The sequence below is a fragment of the Neodiprion lecontei genome, chromosome 5 (assembly GCF_021901455.1).
Source record: "Neodiprion lecontei isolate iyNeoLeco1 chromosome 5, iyNeoLeco1.1, whole genome shotgun sequence".
NCBI classification, from domain to species: Eukaryota; Metazoa; Arthropoda; class Insecta; order Hymenoptera; family Diprionidae; genus Neodiprion; species Neodiprion lecontei.
In genome coordinates this window covers 23,184,881-23,212,115 of record NC_060264.1, presented here as the reverse complement: position 1 = coordinate 23,212,115, position 27,235 = coordinate 23,184,881, and the positions used below count along the sequence as shown (strand labels likewise).

Here is a 27,235-nt window from a genome sequence, read left to right as displayed (position 1 = left end):
TATATATAGTATAATATATGATACATCTTCAAAATTCAAAATACTTTACAAATTTTCATATACATATAAATACATAGTGTATTTTCCCTCAGGATTCTGCGATCTTCAATGACTGTATCGTTTATTTTATTTTTGTTTTTCTATATACGCTCTGCACTCTCTTTACACGGAAACTTTCACATACACATAATACATATGGTTGAAACGCGCACTCTGAATTGTAACTATGTATATCTACAGAGCGTATGTTAAATATTATATTCTGCAAAGTCTGAATAAAAAATAAAAAATAGATCACATTGAACGAAACGAAAATGAAATTTTGTTGATTCTAAAGGATGTTCCGCCGTTCTTAATCAAATCTTAAATATTTAAACAAAAAGCAAGGCAGACGAGACGAACTAAAAACGCGAAAAACATGCAAATGAACTGCTACAAAAGGAGCCAATTATCTCTATATTATACATACACACGTTTTCCTAAAACAGAAAAATATTGGGGATCGCACAGTCTCACAGAAACTGCATGTACATATACGTACATATGTATACATATATACAAATATAAATACATATATAGTGTTAGCGATTTAGGTAGTGTACCGCTCCAAAGCGATCTGATTAAATATATATATTCGTTAATTTGCCGACACCCGATTGATTCGTTATTTCTCCTTTCCAAACGACATCGTGGACATCAGATGATAATAAATAACAATAGCATCGAGAGACATGTAAAAACTCTTCAATGATCGATATACCTATTTATGTATAAATATTGTAACTAAGGTACCCTTTCTCACCCTGTATACTTGAACAAGGGAATAATTAATAACCCTGCAAGATATAGGCATGTAATGGATGTTTGCCTATAAAAACGGTTATGTTTCAGGCTTTGAAGAGATCACATATTTGTGAATATACAGAATCGGCCCACGTTTTTGGATTTACTTCATTTTGTATCAGCGAATTCTTATTTTAAAGTTACCTTTGTAACAATATTTATATATATATATATATGATTTAGGTATAACATAGATTCGGGTGGTATAATAGTGAGACTGCAAACAAGAAAATGGATAAACTGTCTCGCTCTTTCGTTCTTATTTTCTCTCTTTTACTCTATTTCTACCGTGGTGTGTGCATGTGTGTAAAATAAATAATGACGTAAATTTGACCAAGAGTGATCTATATGAACTGAAATATTCATTCAAAATTAATAACTACCAGAGGACAGATCGGCAAGGAATATAATAAGTTTTTGATTTTCCGATACCTTGATGTGCAACATCTGCGTGCAACATTTGCACCCGCTATGCAAGCCCTATCTGAAATCACCGGAACCGTCGAGTTGCAGTGTTGAGCACCACTAATTACATTTTATAATTAATGACATAGAAATTGCTGATTACAATTAGGACATTTTTTGTGAGATCGGAGAAGATTTTAAGCTCGAATTTTTCATTTGCTTCATATTTTTAAAACTCATATTCTGTATACCGAAAGGTAGATTCGCTGTTTTTCGAAATTCTTAGTCCGTTTCATCTTTCCATTTTGAGTTACATTCATTTGGAAAGTTGAAAAAAGATATTTAAACAAAATTCATAACTGTAAAACAAATTGAGATGAAAATTTTGAAAAAATCATGAAAATTCTTTCGATAGATAGAATGTAATTTGAAATAAATGAAGCGAATTGAAAATTTGACCATAAGATTTTATCCGATATCAAAAATCATATCCAAATTGTAAATCGTAAATGAAAAGAAAAAATGATTCTTCGTGCAATTGAAATTGGCAATTGCTTTTTAAATGTAATTAAAGTAAAAATGTAATTCGCAATTAAAATGACATAGCAGGATAAGCAGGGGTGTATTGGTTTACCACACATTTATGAAATATCAACAGAGTACGTTATTACTATTATAATTCTAATGTTCTGCAAATTTCAATTTTGATAAAAAAAATTTGGCGTTTTTTTTCTGTAACTTTCAGAAAAAAATTATTTGGAAGGTGAAATTTCCAGAACATAACTGTTACAACCGAAGGGTATTGTAAAAATATGGAACCAATCCAAGCTAAGGCAGTACACCCATGCTTATCCTACCAGGGTCTTCAATTATTTTAAAAAAGCTGCCGTCGAACAACTGTTCAGGTCACGGTACGGCGTTAAACGTAAATGGGAGACAAGTTCAATGTCAGTCGTGAGATCACGTTGTTGCGTATCGTTGCTCGCGTTGTACGGGAGCTCTGTATTATTTGAAGAACCAGGATCCGGCAGTCTTGGCAAACGACCATCGCTACACCTCGCAGCTGCTCGGCGACCCGTAAATCACCAGCTCCATAACGCGCCGACGATGCAGACGTCCGGGCCGGGCTACTGTTCGCGCTGCTGCAGTAAAATCTCCGACTGGAAAACAAAGAGTTTCTATCGGTCCTGCGAAGTCGAAAAGGTATTACCCCTACCATTCAGTCGAGTACAGGTAAATTAAAAAAATTGCTCTTGTCACGACGTTCGGTATAATTTCATATCGTAGTGAATGCTCGTGGAACTTTTAACCGTTCATTTTCACTCTCCTCGCAATCCCACCGCCAGCTGTACCCCCAGAACGACATCAACCCCAATCCCTCTCCTACCTTTTGTCCATTTTTTGGGAAGATGCGGCAGGGCTGCTATTGCTCGGTGGCAGGCTGTTGCAGGCCGTCCCGTTATCCTCGCGATGCGAAATGTTAACAGAGGATGGAGTTGGGGTCGGTGTCGGGGTGTTTCTCAACGCCGGGTCACGCCGTTTCGTGGCCGGAGATGCTGGTGCGGATCCAACGCCGCCCGCCGGCCTGGGCCAGAGATTTCGAACCGCGCCATGGCTCGGCGATGAGTATTCCTTTCCATCCACTTCGGAGGCCGGTGACAACATCAAACTCGGTGACAAGAGAACGACCGGCACGTGGGCGAAATGTTCCGTTGGTATCCGCATCTACACTCGAAAAATTCATGGGTAGTAGTCTTTTTTTCTATTGTTTTCTAGTATACGATCATACAGACGGAGATAGTAATTTATGTGATTTTCACAAAAGCGAACCTTGATGTAACACTTTCCGCAAACGGTCCGTTCACAAAGCCGACAGCGCTGGCCCCAAGGACCAAGGATGCCGAACCTGGTTTTCAAGCATAAGAAACAAACCCGCCTCTTCTCCACGTCTTCTTTGACCCGCCCCTCAACCGGAAGCGATTCGAGTTCCGCCTTGGTCAGAACGCTGCGTATATGAACAATCTCTTCGAGAGTAAGCGAGAGACGTTCGTCAAGGAACATATTGCCGAGCGACGAGTTTCCTCCCCCCTTGCTTGACGACTTCTGGTGATAAAATTAAGATAGTTCCAAGTTTTTATCAGGCCTCAGAATGGTTGATCAAAGTATTTCTTTTTATTCGAGATAATTTCAAATCTCAGAGTTAGCAATTATTTAGTCTGACCAGCATCGATACCTCTTGTCCCAGTTCGTCCTGCGAGCTGCTTACACTGGAGGGCAACTCCGGCTCGATAAAACGATCTCGGTCTTTCGATCTCGGCGCACGGGGAAGAGTCGTATCCCTGAGATTCCGAGACTCATACTGCCGACTCTGTGGTCTCGAGTGGGGAAGCGATAGCGTCCCTAGTCCAGTGCTGGTCACGCTAGTCACCGTGTGCCGGCGATTAGAGACCCTCCTTGTCGGGCACTGGGTCGCTAGGTCGTAAGCTGCATGAGAAATAAGTGTAAACGTGATGAAATCGAAACCCTGCCATATGTTGAATTAACAAGTGTAAAAGAAATTAAAAGGAATTACATTCAGATACCTTGTCTAATTGGAAGTTGAACGAATTATGAGGAAAGATAGGTATTTTGGTGTATTTAGGAAAAATTATACATAATACGAGAAAATGTGAAATTAAATAAAAGTATATCGATAAGTGCAGACATACAACGAGGGTGTAAGAAAAAAATAAAAAAACAATTGCACGGTAAAATGCAATGCAACAATTTACAAAACGCCACACTACGTGTGACTCATGAGGCCATGCAAAAAAAAAAACTTTTAACAATATGTAACTAAACTCAGTACACATAATTGTATGCGTAAATAGATAATATATATCTTTTTCAATTTACAAAAATTATTTACACTCTAGTTGCGTGTCGCAGAAACGATGATACTCGTTTCTTGTAAGTCTGAGCCCACCTGTCCGTCGCCACGGATTCGCCGACTCACCGGCCCTCTCTCGCTCCCCTTCAACCTCAGCTTCGTCGTTGTCGTCCTCGATCTCATTCCCATCGCCCCAGCAGTCATCGTCGTCGTCATCCTCACCGTCGAGCTGTTTGCCAAGTTTATTTTTATTCGTATTGCTTTGTTTCTCTAGTTTTCTCATGGGTAAATGTTTATGGAAAATCGGTGCATTCAATTCACCGCACCATGCAGCAGTGGAATAATTACGTTACCTTGACGTCGTCGGGTATGATCAAACGGCGCGGTGGATGGTGAGGCGGCCGAGATAGATCGTTCGATGCACGCCTAGAACTTTTCGGTGTTGTATCGAGTCCGGCGTTCGTTGTCTCGACATCATCTCTGGTTCCAGTACCTGAAGTGAAACGATAAAATCGATTACCAATAATAACTTCACCTTTTACAGAGTACCATACATGCAGGCATATGAACCAGCGTCCGCCTAAATTCACGCTCAAGTCCGTATCGAGTGCGTGGGCTTGGCAGGAAGTTAGGCAGAGGCTGGTGTACGGTACATGCCCCACAGCTAATTAAAAGCGTTCTAAATGGCGAAAAGATGGTGGATGAAGCGTAATAGTACCTATAAAAACACAGACGACGTACGATGAGGTATGAACGGATGATTACCTGGTACCTTAAAGCGCCTCCTACAACGCGACTTACAATTCCTATTCGCGTGAGGTTTGCGGTCCCAGCCAGCCGCGCCTTGTTGCTGATCGCCCTTATCGCCGGTTGCATTCGGTTTTAAATTTCGAGAAAACGAATCGCGCCTTGAGTTCGACGTGTCCTGACCCTCGTGAACGCGCCACTGCGCCGCGACGTCCTGAGCCGGCTCCTGTTCCTGCTCGGATTGAACGGGCGGAACCTCGCCGAGGACGATGCGACGCGACTCGCCGCCCACCGCGAGGAGCATTGTGCAGCAAGGAAAACCCTAGTCACTATCTTTGTTAAGACTTGATCCTGGATTCGAATTCTTGCGTATAAGACTGATCCTGAATTCCAAGGATCATCACTGTGCATCAGACGCAGAGAACGGGAGTCGAAATCACGACGATGATTTCTTCCTCGAGGAATTAAGACGCTTCGAGTTCATCGCGACGTTGCAGAGACGTTGGTCCGAATCAGAACCCCGTAAAACGTGATTTACTTGATCCCGCATACATAGGTATATACGCGGTCAGGTGGATTATTGATCGCGTCGCACAGCTGGGTGTATATAAGTCGCTCTCGTCCTCGCGCCGTCCATCTTCTCCGACGACGTCGACGAGATACCATATACCAATGATTACTCGAATAAAGAGACTATAGTTCTTTTATATTCATCCGAGATATCGCACTTCTTTCAACAACTTCACAGGATTTTTATCGACGCGTAATTTTGAAAAACAATTCATCGAATAAATGAAATCACTTTTAAACTGATCAAACCTGCGGGCATAGAGGTGGTCAAAGATATGTACAAGGTTGGGACCTTGGGAATTCAATTACAAGTAAAACGAGGATATCACCAGATGGAACGCGTGCAGACTTTGCGCGGATTCATTGATTTTTAAAAACCCGGAGCCACATCCTTTGCAGCTTCACCTCTTGTCGGTGCTCGTCTTGAGAGAAATGTTTATAGGAATTGCTGCACGTTAGCGGGCGCAATGATACCGCGGACCTACGAATCTTTATCAACGCTGCACCATCGATGTGCTTGGACTATTCTGCACGGTAAGGTCACGGTATCAGCTCGGGCCGAGGGTGTAGATGACTCAACTGACGTTCACCCCAGACTAAACTCGCCCGGACGAAACTTTAAGCCCTTCGAAAATGCGCATGCTCGTTGTTATTAGATACGTATATAGCATATCTGTAATGCGCTCTGCCGTCGATGACGCATCGCTCGACTTCCGTTAGGGTAGTCGTAGGTATAAGTATATACATGATAAATATAAAGAACGTTACATGCAAATACCCTTGTACTATCCCAATCAGTACGATGTGAATTTCCGATATATTCTCTAAGAGCTGAATGCAGCTGCATCTTGGACTGCACCTACCGGTAGTTTTATCGACTCATCACCTGTACAATATATTTCACATCATTGAGACAAGTCGCTGTTTATGGAATTCTACTTGAAAAGAACAAATTTAACTGAACCAATTCTCTTTACAGCATATGCTGACAAACAAATTTCATAAAACGCACAGGACAATGGACTGGGATTCACATGAATTTTTCAACAGTATTATACCTCCGCGTATCAATCAACTGCATTCCACCTCCCCCCTGCCCGTGAGTAAAAATTATCTACGGAAGGAAATCTAGCGCGTGGGAAAAACAAACATTTATACGTATTCCTTCTCACGGTTTATACGATAAAAGTTCCAGCTGAAGGGTTGCGACTTGTACTCCTTACTAAATACCATGGAAAAATCAATGATTCGTGTTGCTTTACCTATTATATTCTTCAACGCGTCATCGCGCTCCGTCGTCTCCATCTTCAATTGCATGTCAGATATACGTTGCGGTAGCGATGTCGTTTTTCACTTACAAAATGTTGGGTATAAAAATTAGCGAAACCGCGCGATTCCGTTACCAAACAACCCAGTTATCGGATATTGCACAACATTCGATTAAATTTGAAACTCATATACGGAATGGCTATTACAAGCAGGTGATGACGCAACTTGAGTTACGCGCGATTCGAATCCCGTTCGACTGCCATATTGAACATGATCCAAAGTTTTCGGCAGAGAAAGTCGATTCGCGTACGTACATACGGATTACAATTATAACACAGACTCCAACTATCAATATGTGCGCGGGTTGTCTTGTTCGCACACGTACGGTGTACACGGGATAAAGTTTCAATCGACACGAGTGGACTAACCGCGTATTCCGGCGAGTAATGTCACAATTTTAACAGGTATATACGTATATACGAATCTGAGACCGAAAGCTCCGGGATATCGAACGGTGCAAAGTGTCCCCGACGACTGCGGCGACTGGCATGCGGAACGGATGGACCGCGCAAGAGGCCCTCCTCTGCTCACCTCTCCTTTCCTTTCACATCCCTTTCCCTCATCGATGTGCAGACTACGTGCATACATGGACAGGCGGAGTTGTACACACTGGTACAATTTACCGCTAATCTCTGCCACTACAATTATTACCTAACCGCTGTGTACTATAAAGGACAGCCGAAACCGAATCCGAATTTGTATCTCTTACCTGAAAGTACGAAATCCCGCGTTGGCGTCCTCTGTTCCGTTGCGTCGTCTCTCCCGAGCCTTTTCGGGCTGCAAGACGGCCGAAGTGGTTTAGGGGGTCGTTTTATACTCTCCATCAGCAGTTCATGCGGCGTCGATTGTCGCTTTAACGGCGGCAGCTTCCGCTCGGACGCCTGTGGAAATTATTCTTGTAATTATTTTCTTTTTTTTCTTTATCTTTTCCACAGTATCTATGAAATCTGTCCGTATCTCTCTCAGTCCTGTCAAGTGTCCAGCTGATATAAAATACCCTGCACTAGATCTCCTCCTACGATTGTATAAACTTTAATCTTGCGGTCTTTTTATATCTTATCTCCACGCGTTGATAATGATATGCGAGCGTATGATAGCCCGGTTTGCGTGAAGTACGCGGAAGCCGCCAGGCAAAATATATACCTCTAATACTTATCACGTGCGGCAAGGAAAATATATAAACACGTATTAGATGGAGTGGTGTCAGACGGAATTATAGATGCTGACACGCATACCTATACGATACAGTTCATTTCGTCAATTAGATGCCAGTGACTACATATTACATCATGTTTACCTATATTGATTACATAGACACACAGATTGTTACTTATATACCTGTAGGGTTGCAAACAAAGGCATTCAAAGTTACAATATAAACTTTTCAGCAAAAGTGATCAAGTACTACATTTTTTTCCATGATCGTACCTTTTTAAGGGGTGGTCTACTCCTAATGAAGTCGAGAATGACGGCGTGGGCGTCCTTCCTGAGGTGAGCAGGCGACGGTGATGGTGTTGTCCGCAGTCGATACCGGCGTGCCCTGATATCGTCCATCAAAATCTCGTAAGGTGTCAATTCGAACTCTATACCTCGACCGGTGACGCGAGTACGCTTTCCACCGGGATGTCCACCTCCGGTTCCTCCCTCGCCTCCTGGGCCGATCGACCTTTCGACTTTCTTCAACTTCACGCCACGCCTCAGCTCTCCAATAACTTGGACCCAGAATCTGGCCTACGGCAATCAGCAGTTGTTCAAAGGATTAGATATGCATATTAAATGTGCAGTGCCGAGGGGTTCATCATCCTTGAGATCTGATATCCAATTCTATTAGATTTTTAAATACTCTGCGGTTATTCAAGATCATAAAAATCTGGTTCACAAGAAAGGAAAAAAACGAAGGCAATAAATTAACCCATCGGCACATACCACATTGAATTCTATCACAGCCTCTGTACATCGGAAGATATGTATGCGTGCATGTGTATCTCGGAATACGTATTGAACGTGCCGCATGCAAGTAGATAAATGCTTTCTCAAAAGTCTAACACATCGTGTTTGGATACTGCATAGGTATGTATTGTACATGTATACAGTGTTGCTTCATATGAAATGCACGCACTGTCAGAACGTTTTCTCGAAACCACGTGAAAATCGTTACGTATATATACTGCATGGTAAAAAATGGTGAATTCATGAAACGAGCCATAGACAAGCTTTGTATTACCAGGGTATAGCTCGTATGAATTCGTATCATATAGGGTTAGAACATTAACATTTACACGCATATGCACTACATCAAGATTAGATTAGGTAAGGGTAGGTATTTCATGGCTATCTTATACCTACGTACTTGCAGCGCCCGCCATATCCTGACGTTAGTCTATAATTATAGAGGAAGGGTATAGTCATTATTTTGTAATGCCAAAATATGCATACGCGCAATGACAGATACGAGATTTTAGGGGATACAATTTGAAAAAGTATGCAAGAAGCGATAATTTACCAGTATGTGTATTATACCAAACGTCGTTGGGCTGTTTTTACAACTCACCCCGCGTAATTGTCTAAAGCAAAAAAAGATCATCTGCATCAAGGACGGACACTCACCCAGTCGTTGAAGTCGAGGGTGTCGAGATTCCGCTCCGTTGTATCACCGGTTACGGACGACGTAGAATTATTGCCCTGTTTGTCGGCGGCGACCTTTTCCAGAAAATGAGACAACTCCAGAGCCTCTGCGACTAGAGCGCGGACGACCGCCTTGTAGTGAGTATCCGCCTGTTCCGACGTCCCCTGAAGATGCCTCGTGCATAGCTGCGAACAGAGCAATCGATGTAGTCAAAATTCGGTTCCATAAGTACGCGAGTATTCGTGATATCCGAACCTTTTTACTATAATCATGATTATGCGATTCAAGTGGGTATAATCGAGAATTTATGAAGTTACTTTCTTTTCACGAGAGGTTAAATCGAATGTATCCGCCATCTATAAAACGGGACCATGCGGTGACCTCCATTTTTTCGAAGCCTGAAACATTGTAGCTCCCATTCAATGAGTTCCAGTGAGTATAATGCATCATGGTTCAATTGAGTTCAAGTGACACAGATACATTGATTCGATATCACGATATACGTTCGTAAAATGGGCAAAAAGATGTCTTTTTATTCTCAATGCCGTATCGTGAAATACCGGCATCGACAGCTGCGGTGCGGCGAGTTGAAAAACGGACCTGTATCACAGTGTTGACGGAGCATGGTGCAGGGACGCGTGGTGTACAAACCCTCCGGATGTAGCCAGCGGGATGAACCCCGTGAGCATCGGGAGTCTGATGAATCGGGTCGTCCTCGCTCTCCCCAGAATCCCGTTCGATACCCTCGTCGTCGGTTTCCTGGAGCCGGTCCTCCGCCTCGGATTCATCCTCTGAAACGATCGTACGTATTGAAAGCTTGGAGCGTAATATACATATGACTTTAAAGCTGCGCCAAATTGATATAATCCAAACAACGGATGGATAGGGCGATGGCGCCGGAACCGGATTCACTGGCGAGATACTAACTACTTCCGGCGGCACTCCATGTTACATGCAGGATTTTTTCACCGTGAAAAATTATTTGCCGCCTGAGGCCTCTCGGTGCCTACGAACCGCGACGCACGATAGACGGCACAATGTGCCTGCAGACCCTTCCTTGATTATAAATGTACACGATCAAAATCGCTGTACGTACAAAAAGACTCACATAACTGATAGAATTTCTACGGACAGAATATTGTTATTGAAGAACACAATTCATATTCTGTAATGGTCTAATTCAGTTAATCCTTTGAGTCATAGTGGTAAGTAATCTTACCACCTATTTTATGTCGATTTTTTTTTTCCAGGGGTGCTGATTACAAATCTGAAATAATATTTTCACAATTCAGTATGGCGAATCCAATCAGCGACCCCGAAAACCCCTGCATACAGTTTTTTGGCCGTATTAGATCAAATTTATAATTTTGGTCCATCATATTGAATCCGCCATCTTGAATTTTCAAAATCTAATCTCAGATTCGTAATCAGTGACCGCAAAAACCATACAATACTATCTTGTAATGAGAGTTGACTCAGCACAACAATGCGTGACTCAAGGGTTAATTGTACAATACATTGACCGTTTCTAAATGATAATTAACGAAGAACAATATATGTATAGAATAGAATGACTCAATCAACAAAGAACAACATTCAATTCAATATTCCGAATAGCCTATAACGGACAACTGTAGTTGTAATAACAGAATTCTCAGGAATGTCAAATATAAGGCTAAACTTTTTTCCGCAGTGCATACGGCATATTAAGTTCTGCAATATCGTTATGCGTGTGAATTTTTATTTTCCCTCTTCCAATCCTCGTCTCGTGAAAATCTCATACAAGTGGCAGCGTTAAGCAAAGATATTTGAAAAATGAAAGTTTTCGCACACTGCAGAGCGTCTTCGTTTTTCAATAACAACATTCTACTGCACATTCCTCATGCGAATCCCATAGAACAATTTTCCCGAAGGAGAGTTCCAGTGGTACGACAATTGTGCCAATTATAAGCTCATACCCATACACAAGTCACAAAGTGTAATTAAGGGGAAGCTATATAATTAGCCGATGCAGTAATAATGACGGTACTATGTCGCCCGCGAGTCTATCCTCGCGTTCAGCCTCTCTGCAGAATTAACTCTGCGACTCCGCTGCAACGAAGTTCGCATAGCAGGATACTCAACAAGACCCGGGCCTGATAATTCTCACGCCCGTGGTTTGAGTTGCCAGGCTACGTTATTATGCTTTTCTAAAGCTAATACCTTATACCCACCCACCCGACGACTCGAGACAGGAGAAGACCCGGTATTCTTTTCCCACGAGTGAGCTGCTCAACACGTGGTTCGCAAGTCCTGCGCCCTCGGGTCGTAAATATTGACCCTGCCTCGAGTTTCCTACTAGTAATGGGGTAAAAATTTCAAGAATACCGTAGGAAGCTCAAGCTTTGGAAGAAACTACCAGATTCTCAAGAGTCCGCTAATTTGCAAAAGGGCAGAAAAGGACTTTCTACGGAAAATTCTCATCCCCCTAGGCTCACGTGTTTACTTTTGTTTTCCCCAAAGGTGGGAAGCTAGAGTACATGTGGCAATATGAGGAAAAATTGTCGGCACCGCATGCTCACCGGGTTGTGTCATCAACGTTATTAGGGCTTCGAGATCTGGAGCTACGCGTCGTTCCTCCTCCTCGTCCAGACCAAAGTCTAGAGCGGCGAAAACTATCATACCCAGCGAGAACACCAACTAGAAAATAAAAAAAAAGACATATAATATGAGAAATATCATTCACCATCGGCATATTATTAAATAACTTATTCCGGTATATAGTCATGTTTCATTTCTCTCTTTTTATACACTTTCAACAAGTACGATCATTCCGGTTTTCATGTTTTTTTTTCCTGCCTCTCGTGGGCGTGGGTGCAGGACTACAGGTATCCATATCCCGAACGAGGACCAAACAGGTGCGAGAATGAGACGAACGAGGGCCGAGAGGGGCGAGAGGAGCAAGAAGGGGGCAGTTTTTGGGATTACAGGGTCAACCGGCGCGTGGAATATCGCCTACCGAACATTTATCAACGCTCTCGCGCCGGTGCTGCGTTATTTTTTAGCCGAAGAAGGTTCCGTTATTTATGCCGTTTGAAACGCGCCGTTCTGCAATCCCGAGATCAAGATTAAAGCTGTCCTGTACTTTGGTACATAAAACGAAATATATACAATGGGTTCTGTGAACAGGTGCAAGGACGTCCGAATCCTGTCGTAGAAGCGTAGTTAAAAAATCTTTTTCCCATTGCAAGAAACATTACAAATTTTGTGATTGAGCAGATCAATGTGAAAAGAATTACCTGCACGGTGAATTGTATGTAATTATACATGACGAAAAATTATATAGTTCATCCGGCAGCTATTATCGGACTTTGATAAATATGTTACGGTAGATGGGAGTTAGTGAGAAGATCTTTGCACCCATAATAATAATTCTCCACCTCGTAGCATGGTGAGTTTTAGGGCCGTGAGAACGCGGATAACGCTCGTGGGAGGAATATGGAAGGCAAACGAAGTCAAGAGGAAGAGAGAAGCAAAATATCTTTGCAGCGTGCAATTCAAAAAGGGGCAAAGTGTGCCACGAGCTGGAGATTCCGCAGAGCGAGTAGTACAATTTATGTACATACGTATATACGTAGGTTTGACACATGCAAAGAGATCAGCCACACCGACGGCATCGTCATCGTCGTCGTCGTAATCAACCAGGTCGGAGAATGACCAGCGTACAGCTATGTAAGAGCGAATGGGGGTCAGCGTGCCAAGAAGCAGCAGATCAGCGGGTTCGAGTATAACAACAAAAACAAGAGAAACAAAAAGAGGGGGAGTTGAGAAGAAGAAGAAGAAGAAGAAGAAGAAGAAGAAGAAGAAGAAGAAGAAGAAGAAGAAGAAGAAGAAGAAGAAGAAGAAGAAGCGGAAGAAGAAGAAGGAGGAGAAGACGAAGAAGCGAACGCTCGGAGGCTTGAAACGGTGAATTGCTGGTCCTGTATAGCGGCAAGTCCTTACAATATGAATGCGAGCACTCAGGCTGCGTGGTGTCGGAGAAGATAGAGGATTATCGCTAGGCAGGTGAGTGATCAGCTTACCTTGTGTTCCGATGTGAACGCTTCCCTCGAATCTGTAACATAACGAAGAAAAATACCTCAATCAATATAAATATTCGAGTTTTTACAACATTTTATGCGTATGACGAATAAAAAATTTCCCATGCACATTTCGTTGCACAGAATTATATTGTTTCACGGCTAAAGATCATTTTTCTCTGTAGTTTATTCGCAACGAACATGACCGTTTTACACTGTAAAGTATTAACAGGACGTGAAGACGATGTGTTTTGTCGATAGCGAAATTGAGTGGCAAGCTAATCTCCCAAAGCTGACGTAAATACTCGACATCGTAATATGGCTACGGTTGATGACTAAGCCGTTGTTTATTTTTATACGGCAGTCGTTGACGACTAGCCTCCAGCTCAGTAAGTCATGAAAATGCATTGTTATCAATATCAATAGACACAGAAAGATATTTCATTGAAGTATACGACGTGTCAACCGTACAACGTCCAAGTTTCGGGTTAATTGGCTATAAGAATATTACGACGACCAATTTACAGGTATGAGAGTTCGTCATCGTTATTGACAGAGATATAATGAAGCCTGGACAGGGATGAGTTCAGTCCTTGCGATATGCTATGTTATTAACTTCTTATCACGAAATTTTCTTTCTCTAATCGACCTTGCAAGGTTCCTCCTTATCACGAGTTTATCATCCAACGCCCATTGCTCTCGGGTTGGCTCTGCAGTCCTACGCGCGCGCCGCGCGATATAATCGGGTACATGTAACAAACACATACTTAAAGATACCTGTAGACACAATCTTTCTGTTACACAATGGTACTATACTACAGCAGATACAATGCACAAACGCTACGGCATGGCGGAAAAATTTTATAAGCACGCTGTTGACCACACGAGGTTGCTTTGATTTCGTGTCCCAGTAATTGGGTCATTTCTTCTTCTTCTTTATTATAATTCTATTTGTCTATTCTCTTGTTGTATTTCTCGACTGCATCACTTGCCAGCGTGCTATTTTATTATGATAATATACCTTGATGAGGAATGAGCTCAGAATGAGAATAACCGTAGAGAAAAAAAATCTACAAACTCCTACTCAACTCCTCAACTGGAAGGCCTACGATACGTCGAGGAGAGTTAATTTACGATCCTCTATATATCCTGTTACCAAAAACTGTCTCCTTGAATTATTGCTAAGGTATACAGGCCTTCCACATGGAGAAAATTTCCGGTGAGAGTAGGAGAGAAATTTTGTTAAAATTTCATATGAATGCTCGTTTAAATGGTCATAAGTGAATAATCACTAGTCGATAGAAGCAATTGCAGGTAATGAAAATCTAGTGAACCTTACTTTTGTACCAATTATTAACATACTATGTACAATAAATCGTATGTACGGGCATACGTGCAATGCTCATGCTCATATGTACATGTATGTATGTAGAGCTGAGAGCATGTACAATAATATACAGTAATGTTCATTAATCCATTAGGCTTCCGGCTAACTTGTTTTCGGTCCGATAAAAATGCAAGCTCGATTCTATACGAATCATGTGACAATGACTGGCGATGCAGCCGACGTTGAGTGCGTTGAGTCGAGAGATTGAGAGTCATTTTCACATGATTCGTTTAGAATCGAGCCCGCCGTTTGTTTTTCGGACCGAAAACAAGCTAGCCGGAAGCCCAAGGCATTAATGAATGCCATGAACTATTTACTGTACATACGGTATATAAGTTATTTGTAAAAAATTATTGAAACCGATATTTGCCAAATTTCAAGGAATCTTTTCCAGACATGCCGTAAACTATCACCATAGCACTCTGGCGTATAAGGTTAGCCGGTAGGTACAAGAGTTGTGACACGATCCGGTGTGGGCGCCCGTATTGATCGATGAAGCGCGACCTTGCCTGCAGAAAATCCGTTCCCGCTCACCCGATTTAGCAGTGCCTCGCCTCGCTGCAGATTCGCTTCCTTCGATGTTCTCTATACCTACTGATATGTATATAATGCTACATTGTATACTATGCGCGGCGTGGGCGAAGTGCGTTAACCGGATGTGCGACCTGACCCAACCCAGAGGAGGATCTCACCTACTATCCGACCGGAATCAAAACAACACCTCTCCTACCCGGCGCGCCGGGCAGGCGAGCGAGCAGGTGTCCCGGATAATTCTATTCGCGATTCCTGCACGATACAGGCGTCCGGATTTCTTTCCATTACAGATGATACTACCAAAACACCGCATGTACCGTGTACTCTCTCAATAGAACTGCAACGGTACAAGAGGGTAAGAGATTTTCCAGGAATCGAAGGTCCACCACCTTCGTGGTGTCACCTTCGCGCGAGCGTCGCGTCATGTCACGAAAAAGTCGAAAATTCTCTCATTAGGGCCAGCAGCCGGTCATGGACGCGCCGATACATTTAATTGTATACATCGGTTAGACCATCATTTAATTTTATTTTAACCTGGAAAAATACTTGTGTGTCAATATTTTACTAACATATCCCTTTTTTTTATACATAATTATTCGTGTAAACGATTTACACGAAAGATCGTGTATTTAAAAGGGAATGAGTTTGTTTATGTGGTAAAATAAATGACACAGCCATTGCATTTGCGGCTTCGCCCTATTGAGAGTTGTGCTTCAAAGATAAACTTGGGATGGGGAGCGTGGGACAGCAGCCGAGTACGAAAGCGAGGAAAAGCGGCCCTATTGAGAGACTGCACTGTCTTCTGGCAGACGGATACGTTAGAAAACTTTCAGAAATGAATTAAAAATTTTCAACTACACCAACTTTCGTTACATCCTTGATCAATTCCAAACACGCATCGCTGCACGCTGCGAAGGCAAATCAACAGTCGTAACTTACCTGTATCGGCATTATTCGGTGAGTTGCGCATGGTTGACTGATGCACGTCGCCGTCCCTGTGGAGGAGGACGTGGGAGAGTTCGGTGACGTGGTAGAGACGGTCGTCGTTCCGAGGTGAGGGATGAGGGTGGGAAAAAATCGCGTTCTTGAAGCACCTGGCGCACTGATAGCAGAGAGCCCAGGCCTGCTCCTCGCTGATCGGACCATTAAACGACAGAAGGATGTCGCGGAGGCTGAGACAATTGTCGGCGTTAAGCCTACACCGAGGCCTAGGTGGCTGATGAAGCTTCTTGCCGCTTCGGACGATCGTCGGACAGCAGCTAGCTGTGACCGGGGTGTTTTCGCAGGATCTGGTAGCTCGATGGTCGCGCTCGTTTCGGGAGACGATGCGGGCGAGGGCTGACTCCTCCTCGTCGCCGCCCGCTGCGGCAGTCATCGCGACTTCCGCGAGGCGTTCACTGTTTCTCCAGTTTGCATTCTTGCCGCTGTTATCGCCCGAGTTAGAAATGGGGGATTCTGCGATCATGCCTAATTCGCCGATTGTTGCGGTCCGGCCCAACAAGCCGATGCTTCTGCTGCCGCTGACGCTCTCGATGCTACCATTGATTTCCTCCCCCGCGCAACGACCACGCTCATTCACGTGAACCCGTTCCGCTCTACGATTATTGTTGTTGTAATTGTTCTTATCTCCGGAGGCCGAATGGCTACGGCCCAACGCTTTGAACGATAATTGTTCGCTTTGATCGAACTCCGATTCAAACTCACCGCGAGCGCCGAACGTTGGACGATCACCGTCGTTCACTCCCCTCCTTGCGTTATCGTCAACGTTGTTGTTATCATCATTGTCATTCTCGTTCTCATCATTATTGTTCTGCTCGTTGTTGTTATCGTCACTGAAACTAGCACCAGCACTTCGCACCGCACACCACCGTACTCCTCGTTTAGCACTGTTATCGTTATCAGCGGCGATATTCCGCGCAGCCCGACAACGGCTGACGGGACCGACGTGCGCTGACGAAGTTTCGCTATTATCTCCAGTCTCCGTTTCTACAAACGCCTCTTTGCTTTTTTCGTCGTCGTTGTACTCCGCTATGGCCGTTACATCAAGTGCCATCACACGTCAGCTAATGCAGTACGACGCGATCCGATGCCCGCGCGCAACTGACTATTGACGACGCCACCCCCCGCTTGCAGCGTAAATTTTAGAGACGATTGAGCCGCCATCTGGTAGTGGAGTAAGAAAAAATTTACAGTGCCTGTGGATAGGAACGCTGTGAAAAAGTCGATGTTGCCCACCGATATATTCAGTCAGTGATGTTGCCTGTGGCCAGGAGGGCCAGGAGCACGGTCTTACGGGCATTAAGTAGATTCCATAAGATTTAAACGTGTTGGCCGAGAAAAAGCATATTACCCAGCTTCTCTCAAAACTGAGAATTAAGTTTGAAAAAGCTAAGAACTTTGTAGAGAAATCACATTGTTCTACTTTTCTCTACTGAGAAAGTTTTAATAAACTTCAAACTGAGTGAGCTTTGGTTGTACTTTTCAACCTTTTTTTTACTATATTCCTGTTTGAAGATTATCTGCGTAGTAATAAAAAAAAAACTATTCGATGACTAATCCTGTTGCAAATTTAGTAATTTTTATAATTTCAATTATTCTAGCAGGATTTATTTCCGTAGTGTGTGGTTACATACATACGTCATATAATTCATATAATAATAATTCAGTCAAGTATGCGTGTTGATTGTTTAAAGGATTGGATTGTAAATAATAATAATAATAATAGAATAACCCAACACTACATACCGAAATTACCAAGTTCAACAAGTCTAGGCTAGGGTTGGAAATATCGTGTCTGGTAATAACCCTGAAAAACTTCCTCACCTTATATTACCTATGTAAGAGGAAATGCATATGCCTGTATGTCTATTATAGTAAATCTTACGGCTGTGCGGGTAGCAAAATTCTTTTGGACGGGTCGGGAAAAATTTATTTGTTTCGGGTTGAGTTCTCGGAAATCTCGGGATCCCCGAAAACATCAGTAACGTCAAAATTTTCAAAATTGTCGGATCTTCCGACGAAAGGTGATATACTTTTTACTGAAAATATTGATGTCATTTAGATATAATATTTACCATTACTATTCAGTATTTGTCCAGCAAAACATTAGGTAAGTTAGGTTAGCTACGATTCGGGTTTCTCAAAAATTTTTCGTTTTCCAAAGATTTCGGAAAAAACCCAATCCGATACAAACCCGTCCCGAACCCGAATTATTTTCTCTGAGATTTCGGAAATCCGCACAACCCTAGTAAATATTATATTGATATATACATTTGTGTGATTGTAAAATGATAGCATTATTCTGGATCAAAATTATCATTCAACAGAGTAACTGGTCAATTAATATTTTGTACAAATTATAACTGTACAATGTATATCATTAACTTCATATAAATTAAGAAATTATACTGATTCTTTATACCGTGCACACATACGTTTAACGTAATAATCTCCTTAAAATGAATCATCGAGCCGGTCTCTTCTATAGCAAAAATCATTTCGAGTATAAGTGCCGAAAAAGAAGACATTTCAATCAAACAATCCATCCGTTCCTTACTTCCTAATCGACCACATAGGGTCTAGCTGACTCAGAGGATCCACGGGTTTAACTTCCTCGGATTTTTCGCGGGTTTCGATAGATGTTGTCGACGACAAACTGTCAGACAAAGAGCCTTTCGAGCCACCTGAAACGGTAGAGTGAAAAAGGTTTAATAGGTGCGTACTGTGTAACTGAAAAAAGAATAATACCTGTAACAAAATCTTGCGAGGTGCGCAGCATGCCCGCTGCCAGGTTGTGAAGAAAGTCATCCGAAGGATGCCGCTGCTGTATCTTGCTTCTTCCCTTCCTTGATTTGTTTCCATCGAAGCACTCGAACGTTGACCGTGATGAGGACAAAATTCCGCCTGTGGGCAATTACAGATCAGGCGTCATGTTACCATGAAAAAAAAAAGTTTTCCTAGTGCAAAATGACACTAGAGAGCAGAGCACTTACGTTTCATGAGGGTGTCTTGAGCGTGGTACAAAATCGTACGATAAGCGAACAACAGAGAGTCCTGATCGACAAGGGACTTCCGAAATCTGACTAGGGTTGAAAACACAAGACCTGCATCGACAAGTCCGCGTCCAGCTCGCACGTTACACACAGAAGCTACGGCCAGCAAGAATAACCCACTGAGTGTACCGCCGTCGACGCAGTGTACCACGATCGGCCTACGAGATCGTCTCAAGGCCTGTTCCGAAAGCGTATCATTCGAAAAAGTAAGTAAAGGCCCGGGACTGCTTGGATAACCACTGAAATAGGGTAGATTTTGTTCTTTAGCGAATGCTTAACACGGATACTAATGTGGCATCAATTATTGGCCATTGAAAAATACTAACTTAACTGGCCACATAGTGAACTGCATGTGCACCACAATACGCGACGTTTTCTTCTCTGTGTCTTTCAAGGATATTATTCTTTGGACATAAGTCGTGTGGTCTATGCTGCTCTCCAATGACAATATGAAATTGCCAACGATCAAGTCTTCTCCCTTTGCCATTGGCCAGTAAATTTCGTTATTCAACTGCACGTAATAGAAGATCGTTATTGTACATAAAATCTCACTCGGGTATAAAGACTAGAAAACATTATTATATCAAGCCTGTATCGATTAATTGTGAACCTGCAAATTCGAAGCCAGGCAAGCGACAACTTCGCACTCTTGTTCCCAGATCATTGTCCAGAAGTTCATCACTGTGTCGGCGGTTGGAGCTTGCGCAATGATGAAAGCAACTGGTATGCACGGCGTTATGTCTTTGACGTGGGACGCGTTTATGTAAAAATCCTTAACGTCGAGTTGAACCCTCGATGAATCGTAAGGAACAGACCCCAGGGACCTGTTTTCTGCAGTGTGAGCAAGCGCAATAAGCGTGGACTGTTTTTGTTCCTCTCGTTCCTAAAAAACGATCACCGTTTTGAATATTACTCACATCAGCATAGAAAAATCGAAAATTGGCAATTTGAGAATGAAATAACCAGAGGAAATAGAGCTGCACACGCACCTGAAAGTCCCGAACTTCTTTCCATTTAATGTCCAGTGTCGTTGCACCGCTCAGCGTCTTCGTCAGCAAGCTATCCATAAACTTCTCATACTTTTCAACATCATAGGCAAACTTTTGCAATGCCTGTGGATCTCCGAGCGGGTCCTTTTTTGGTTGAACATCGTTGTACCAGGTGTCCCAAACGATCTGTAGATTTTCCATCTTTTCTTCACTTTTTGTCTCAATCTCCAGTTCCGGTTTGGTAGGCACTTCATCACTGGCCTTCGGCAAAGGTTTCAACACCTTCTCACCATCGGTGCTGTTGCTTTTACCATCTGGTTTACTCACGGGGTTCACTTCAGGAACCAGAGGGGCATGATTTATGCTAAATTCGAGGTCTGCCAACAAATCTATGTTGGACTTCGGCTTGTCCGAATGTATCTCCATTGTCTTCTCCTCCACCGACGGACTCGTTGTCGTGTTCGTCGCGTTATTCGTTGCTTGCATGTACGTCTGCGTTCGTCCGTTCTGGTTTGTGGTTTCAGATCTACTAGTTTCTGTGACAAAAAACATTACGATACTGAATAGCAAACCAGAAAAAAAAAATCAAAGGCACGGCCACGCTGTTTCTTTGTAATTTATGATTAATCCTTTGAGTTACACATTATTGTGCTGAGACAATTTTTATAACAATATGGTTTCTTAGGGTCTTTGGAAACTCTGATTACGAATGTGAAGTCAGATTTTGAAAATTCAGAATTCAAGAAGATCAAGATGGCATATCTAATATGGCGGAAAAATTTTGTTAATTTTATCTGAGGTTTTTGGGGTTGCCGACTGTGAATCTGGAGTCAAATCGTCGGAATTCAAATCAACAATTCAATCAGCGACCCAAGAAACCCTGACAGTTTTTTGTCTAGATTTAATCAAATTTGAAATTTTCGACTGGCATATTGGATTTGCCATCTTGAATTTTCAAAATCTGATTTCAAATTATGATTCAGTAACCCGAAACACATACAATTTTCATAAAATATTTATATGCTTATAGGGGTCGTTTCTCGCAACTGAATTATTCTTTCAATTTTCACGATTTTTTACAATTATATGTCCATAACAACACATTGCAATAATTACTCTTAGGTTTTGGAGACATGTTAGGATACTGTCGGAAATAGTAATAACCCACATTGAAGTATGTTGAAAAGTAAAATATTTTTAAAATACTCTAAGTATTTAAAAAATTAATGGTGAATAGGTGGTAACAATAGTTACCAATATAACTCATAGGTCAACCCCCCCCCCTGGTATGTCAGTCTTTTCCATTTAACAAAACACACTACATTCATGAGATTATAAAGTTAGACCTATGAATTATGTACAGGGCATAACTACCTCTCAGAATATAATAATATATACAAGAAAGAACGATCACAATTGTAGAAGAATCTGAGCGTGCAGTAATAAAATATGACGTCAGCTCACCTTGTCCTTGATGGCTGTACGGTGGTGTGTAGTAGGCCTGATCGTAGTTCGGTGTTTGGTAGGATTGCTGATTGTACTGAGATGATGGTGTGTGATTGGTGCCATTATTATTGCTGGCGATGGTGTACTGCGTGTTGGCATCTTGAGGCGCATAATTGCTGGATGCCTGATTCTGCTGAAGTATCGAGCCGCTGCTGGTTTCAACAATACTGCTTACCTCAGGCTGTGCAATCTGCGAATTTTGGTAGCCGGAGCTATACTGATAGCCTCCGGTCATTGCGTCATAAGTGTAGCCAGGATGACCTTTGTACGAATCTGTTTGCAGAGGTGCATTGTAAGTGTTCTCGTACCTCTGTGAGTAGCCCTGGTACTGCATCTGACCAGGAAACTGACTGCCCTGGAGAGACGAGTAAGGATAATTTTGAGGATAACAACTCTGTGCAGTGGAGTACGATTTGGCATGGCTCTGTATCATCTCGGAATGGTTACTGTAGCTGTCTGCTACATAGCTTTGTGATATCGTCGAATTCTGTGTAGTTTGCGTTTGATATCCCGTTGCACCGTAAGCATTCTGATAGCCTTCATAGCTTGGCTGGCTATTGGAATAACTCTGAGTGACATGTGTGTTTTGCCCCTGTACTATGTTACTCCGCTGAACCTGGGCTCCAGACTGTCCATGATGTGATTGCAGCTGTGATTGAATCTGCTGATGCTGGGATGACGTGGAGTTTGAATAGCCCTGTTGATTCTGGTGCACACCTGGCGGATATGGATTTGTGTATGTGCTGCTAGAGTATTGGGACTGCGAATACTGCGTTGGAATACCGATCGACGACTGCGCACTCTCGTGGCTCAGTGGGGGGAGATTGTGAGATTGAGAAGAGATCGGTTGAGATTGAGATTGAGAAACTGGTTGCTGCAGGCCTGGCATCACAGCTTGATATTGAGATGTCACTTGTTGATTAGTTGCATAGGACTGGTGACTGTGAGGTGGAATCTGAGCAGCTGGTGTCTGCGGCACTTGTAAATTCTGTTGAGACATTTGCTGCAAGCTGTGCTGCAGCTGGGTGTTCTGCGTTTCATACTGGAGTAACTGACCAGCAATCTGTTGGCTCTGGCTGAGCTGCGGCTGTGTCTTCGAGACCTGATTTGGATTTTGCTGATCCTCCCTAAGAGGCAGTCCGGCTTGTACCATATTCTGGTGATTATCACCGAGCGTTAATGTGCCTGGAGGATTTCCTTTAGCGGCATCAGTATTCTCAGCAATCGAGTGTGCAGGCTGACCACTCTGCGGCGGAGTCACTGAATTCTGTGGCAGGTAGCCCTGCTCGGAGTACGAGTATCCTGGATAACAGGTATAAGCGGCTGGATTGTAGTGCAACTGCTGCATGGCAGCAGATGGATATTGATTCTGATCATTTTGCGGATAGCGCGATTGTTCGTAGTTACTATACTGTCCGTTGAAGCTGGTGACCTCCGTCGTGTCGGTCGCGCCGTTAGCCTGGCGGTAGGTACTGGATGTGTTAGTAGTACCAGACTTTGGTAAGCTGGAGTTCAACCCGCCGACGGCGTATTCAGTGTAATGACCATAGCCATGGGCCAAGTCGCTGGATCCCCGCTGCGTAGTGTAGTAGTCAGTATAAGCCATAGGGTATTGATATCCCCTTGTAGGATCAGCAGAGTCCGAGACGCCGGCCGATGTCGCGTCGCTTCCTTCCTGTCCTACAGGCGCTGGCCGAACAGCCGGAAGCGGCTGCGGCGAGCCCGACTGAATTGCATGCTGCGGACCGTAATACGGATTCTGATAGGTCGGCGCTGCTACTGCCGCTGCCGTCGGGATCGTGCCCTTCTGCCTGGAGGCGAGATAGTCCTTCAGCTTGAGGCCCCCACTGGTCGGCGCCGGTTCTTCTGAAGCGGCAAACTCGACCACTTTTGTGCTGGTCTTGCTATTCCGCGCGAGTATCTGCTCACGCTCCTCCTCCTGTACTTTGCACGTGCTCTTGACCCGTTGCAGCAGCTTCGAGACGTTCGTCTCGAGTTTTCGATAAAATTCCAGTCCCTTGGACGACTTGGCCAGCAAATCTTCGTATGCGTCATAGGACGAGATCAACGAGTTTACCATCGCGTCACGTCGCTTCAGAACCTCCTCAACGGCCTTGCGGGAGTCTGCGCTTCGTGCATAGACATCCGTCAGGGCTGTTAGGATGTTGTCTTGGGCAGCGAGGTTTTGCTCTATCAGGCCGATCTGTCGATCAAATTTTGTGTATTGAATCTGACCCAAAATGATTCTAAACGGGTTTGTTAACTGACGGACGGCTGCACTTACCAGTCTATTGTGCTTGCTTATCTGCTCCTCGAACAAACGATCCAGCGATCCTGGCTCTGTGCTGGCGGTGACCAAAAGTCGAGTCAAGTCGTCTTGAGCTATCGAGTCTCTGAGTTGCGTGTGCAGTTCACTCCGTTGGCGTCGCATTTCATCCACTTTACCCAGTATTCGTTTCAGTTCTCTGGCAATTGAGTCACTCTCCTTTTTTACTGCTTCATTTCCTGTATGAAAAGAAAAAAATTTTTTGTAAGCCGTGGACACAACTCACTTGAAGTACAAGTAACTATTTGCTGAAATTACATTTCCCAATGGTAAACTCGTGAAGGCCTTACCGCTAGATCGAGTCTTCGGGGAAGGAACGTGAGCCATCAGATCAGTCAGCGGTTGGGCGAGAATTCGCAGGTTATTGACATGTAAAGTCATCGCCCGGTGCAGTGCTTGGTTGCTTTCTGAAGCCTTTGCATGAGCCTCTTGATACTTGTTGGCCTCACGGGTCAAATCCGTTGCTACTATGGATGGGGGTCTCTTTCCAAGTACCACCTGATACTCTGTTTCTCTGCAATGGTAAGAGTACAGTAAAATTAACCTAAGTTTTTAGAAAAGCGAAATAGTTTGATCAGTGTTACATCATTAGGTCGATAGAAATAATTGTATCAATCAACTGTTACATACCGAGTTTTTTCATGAGTTAACAGCTCGTCTATGTCCTTCAGCATGGCTTCGACATCATGGTAAGTATCGGCGAGTTTCCCCATCGCATCAACCAAATCCTGAATGGCAGTTGGTTTTGCATTTAAGGCAGCGCAACGTTCAGCCAATTCCTCGGGCAACGCCAAAGTGTTGGAGTCTTTGTTGTCAGGGTCCCAAAGGCTCAAGTTTTCTAGTCGTAGGGATGCTAGATATGTGACTAGCTGCTGATCTCGTTCTTCTATCTTAGCTCCAACTAATCGCAACACCTTTGCTTTCTCCTCCGAGTACAGTGAGCTTGCCTCGTGCACCTTCATTGGTACTAATCTGGGAATCAAAACAATTGCTGGAGTTTATTGAAGTTAACTAGATTGTTGTCAATCTGAAAATATTGTAAAGCATACCTGGCAAATATGTCTGGACCAGAGACCTCAGAGTCGCTAACACTAAAGGGAATTCCTCTGACAAGAGAGGCACCCTTTATCGAGGGCAGGGCATCCCTTTCCGGCACCTCCTCGTGGTAAATAAATTCGTTCTCGTTCTTTGCTGCTTTTCGCTTACCCTCAATGACATCGTTGGTGAATGTCAGTGCATCCTCCACAGCCTCTTTGTCCTCATTGGTCGTCATTATGCCTCCTCCCTTTGTGCTTGTGTAGAGAACACGAGCCTCGTTTAGTGTTGTCAGTGCCGCATTATAGAATGCCACCCTCTCTCCCATCTTCTGCTGCTCCTCTGCTGACTGGCCTTGATACAGTTGAGATACTGCCAGATAGTAGAGTTTTTTAAAACGGACATACCGCTTCCAGCTCTGAGATGTAATAAAGCTTTATTAATATTATTGCTGTTCAGGACAACAACTTGACTTAAACTTCAGCGCAACAAAATTTACGATTTACTTTCAAGAAGTATCAGTTGGAACACAAAGCTCCAATTACTTGTACCTTGTATATTTTGCTGCCGACCGTATCGGCAACAGAGCCGTCGTCATTTCCCCCTTGCTCGAGCGTGTTTAAGGCCAAGTTGTAGTAGTCAACTATTTGAGTGGCTACCTTGGCTGTAAAATCGGAAAGAACAAGCACATATTAATCGGTCCAGGTGATTGTGAATTGTCAGGTGAAACGAGTGAAATAAGACAGAAGTGTCATACCAACAATAGTTGCTTTACGATTGTCTAGCATGCTTTTTTCTAATATACACTCCTGGGCTTGACCAAGGCACAGCTGATGCATAAAGGTCATGAGATCGGGGGCCAAGTCGACACCAAGTGGCTGAGGATAAGTGTTCTTCAAGTGGTCGAAGGCCCAAGCGGCGCATTGAAAATGGGCACAGGCCATTTTCATGCCCTCTGCAGTAGTCCGTTCGGTCTGGGCCCCAAGCTGAGTGTGCACCGCCCCAACATTATACAAAATGGATATTATCTCAAATCTGATGTTGGCCAGCGAGTAGACCATATTGGCGTATGTGTCTTTCCTAAAGTTTTCAAATTGTTTTGGTCAGTTAAAAGATTATTGAAATATGGCTGTGCCTGGAATTGCATTCTAGGAGTGCTTTTACCATGTGAAAGTGACAGCAGCTGCCCCGTCATGGCCCATGGGAAAGCGACTTTGTAGGAAGTGCACCTGACAGTAGTACTTCTTGAGCAAGTTGCAACCGGTAACATCAATCGGAGGCCGCACAGCAGTCGCCCTAAGGGATTCGAGTTGATGGATCTCATTGTTGTAAGACTCTGGATCCTCGTTGTAAAAATCACGTATGTACTGGGGGAACAAAGAAAGCGGTAATCGATGTTAGACGAAGTTTACATACGCCTAAATCGTGTAATGAGCATATTATTCTTTGGCCTATGGATTGGGAAATAAACATACAAAAAGTAAGCGATAAACACTGAAAAATGAGGGTAACGGCAGTCGAATTAAAATTGAACGCAGGAGCGACGGTTATGCGATGCATTTACGACGTATCGTACAAAACATAAGTACCTGCTTCAGTTTCGGTCCAAATGAACTCGGTTCGGGACTGACTTTCAGTTCGAAGGATATCATCGGCAGCCTAGGAACCGCCTCCATTTTGGCGAGTCCTTAACTCGTACCGTGGCCTCGACGGAACACTACCGTTTACTCACGCGATATCGAAGTTGTCAACTGTCAAATTATGCGTGTTTTCTCTTTCGTGGCAGCCTTATCAGTGTGAAATATACGCATAACGACAGGTGGAGATCTGTCAGAAATACAACGGTAACAGGCGAAACTAACACCCTCAGCGCTTGTGGCGAAATCGTGAAGCACCCTGCAGATGGTAGACACAATAGCGATTCCAAAATTACAGAGATGGCGCTTCACGGTTGTACAA

The 27,235-nt window shown here is 43.4% G+C and overlaps 2 protein-coding genes across 6 annotated transcripts; both read right to left on the bottom strand.

Moving 5' to 3' along the window:
* Window positions 1–129: 129 nt before the first annotated feature.
* Window positions 130–17,475, bottom strand: LOC107224131 (protein spire). 4 transcript variants are annotated; one of them, XM_046741677.1, is made up of 14 exons: window positions 16,308–17,475; window positions 13,451–13,482; window positions 11,951–12,068; window positions 9,990–10,180; window positions 9,371–9,574; window positions 9,114–9,143; window positions 8,192–8,494; window positions 7,473–7,644; window positions 4,471–4,610; window positions 4,157–4,346; window positions 3,470–3,732; window positions 3,079–3,351; window positions 2,636–2,973; window positions 130–2,408 (listed from the first exon to the last, which is right to left on the bottom strand). In XM_046741677.1, the coding sequence occupies exons 1-14, from the start codon at window positions 17,419–17,421 to the stop codon at window positions 2,168–2,170; spliced, it is 3,609 nt and encodes a 1,202-aa protein (XP_046597633.1). In that variant the 5' UTR covers window positions 17,422–17,475; the 3' UTR covers window positions 130–2,167. The 4 variants fall into 4 exon arrangements, with proteins under 4 accessions (XP_046597633.1, XP_015519552.1, XP_046597635.1 ...); XM_015664066.2 differs by having other exon boundaries at window positions 3,482–3,732; XM_046741679.1 differs by having other exon boundaries at window positions 4,214–4,346.
* Window positions 17,476–18,696: 1,221 nt separating this feature from the next.
* Window positions 18,697–27,157, bottom strand: LOC107224126 (tyrosine-protein phosphatase non-receptor type 23). Of its 2 annotated transcripts, none has more exons than XM_015664060.2 (15): window positions 26,866–27,157; window positions 26,441–26,643; window positions 26,034–26,356; window positions 25,828–25,940; window positions 25,291–25,694; window positions 24,872–25,213; window positions 24,532–24,755; window positions 24,200–24,420; window positions 21,874–24,118; window positions 20,410–20,945; window positions 20,031–20,303; window positions 19,747–19,931; window positions 19,361–19,659; window positions 19,116–19,271; window positions 18,697–19,051 (listed from the first exon to the last, which is right to left on the bottom strand). In XM_015664060.2, exons 1-15 carry the CDS (start codon window positions 26,950–26,952, stop codon window positions 18,921–18,923), a joined length of 5,742 nt encoding a protein of 1,913 aa, XP_015519546.2. In that variant the 5' UTR covers window positions 26,953–27,157; the 3' UTR covers window positions 18,697–18,920. The 2 variants fall into 2 exon arrangements, with proteins under 2 accessions (XP_015519546.2, XP_046597632.1); XM_046741676.1 differs by having other exon boundaries at window positions 19,747–19,898.
* Between the last annotated feature and the right edge of the window lie 78 nt (window positions 27,158–27,235).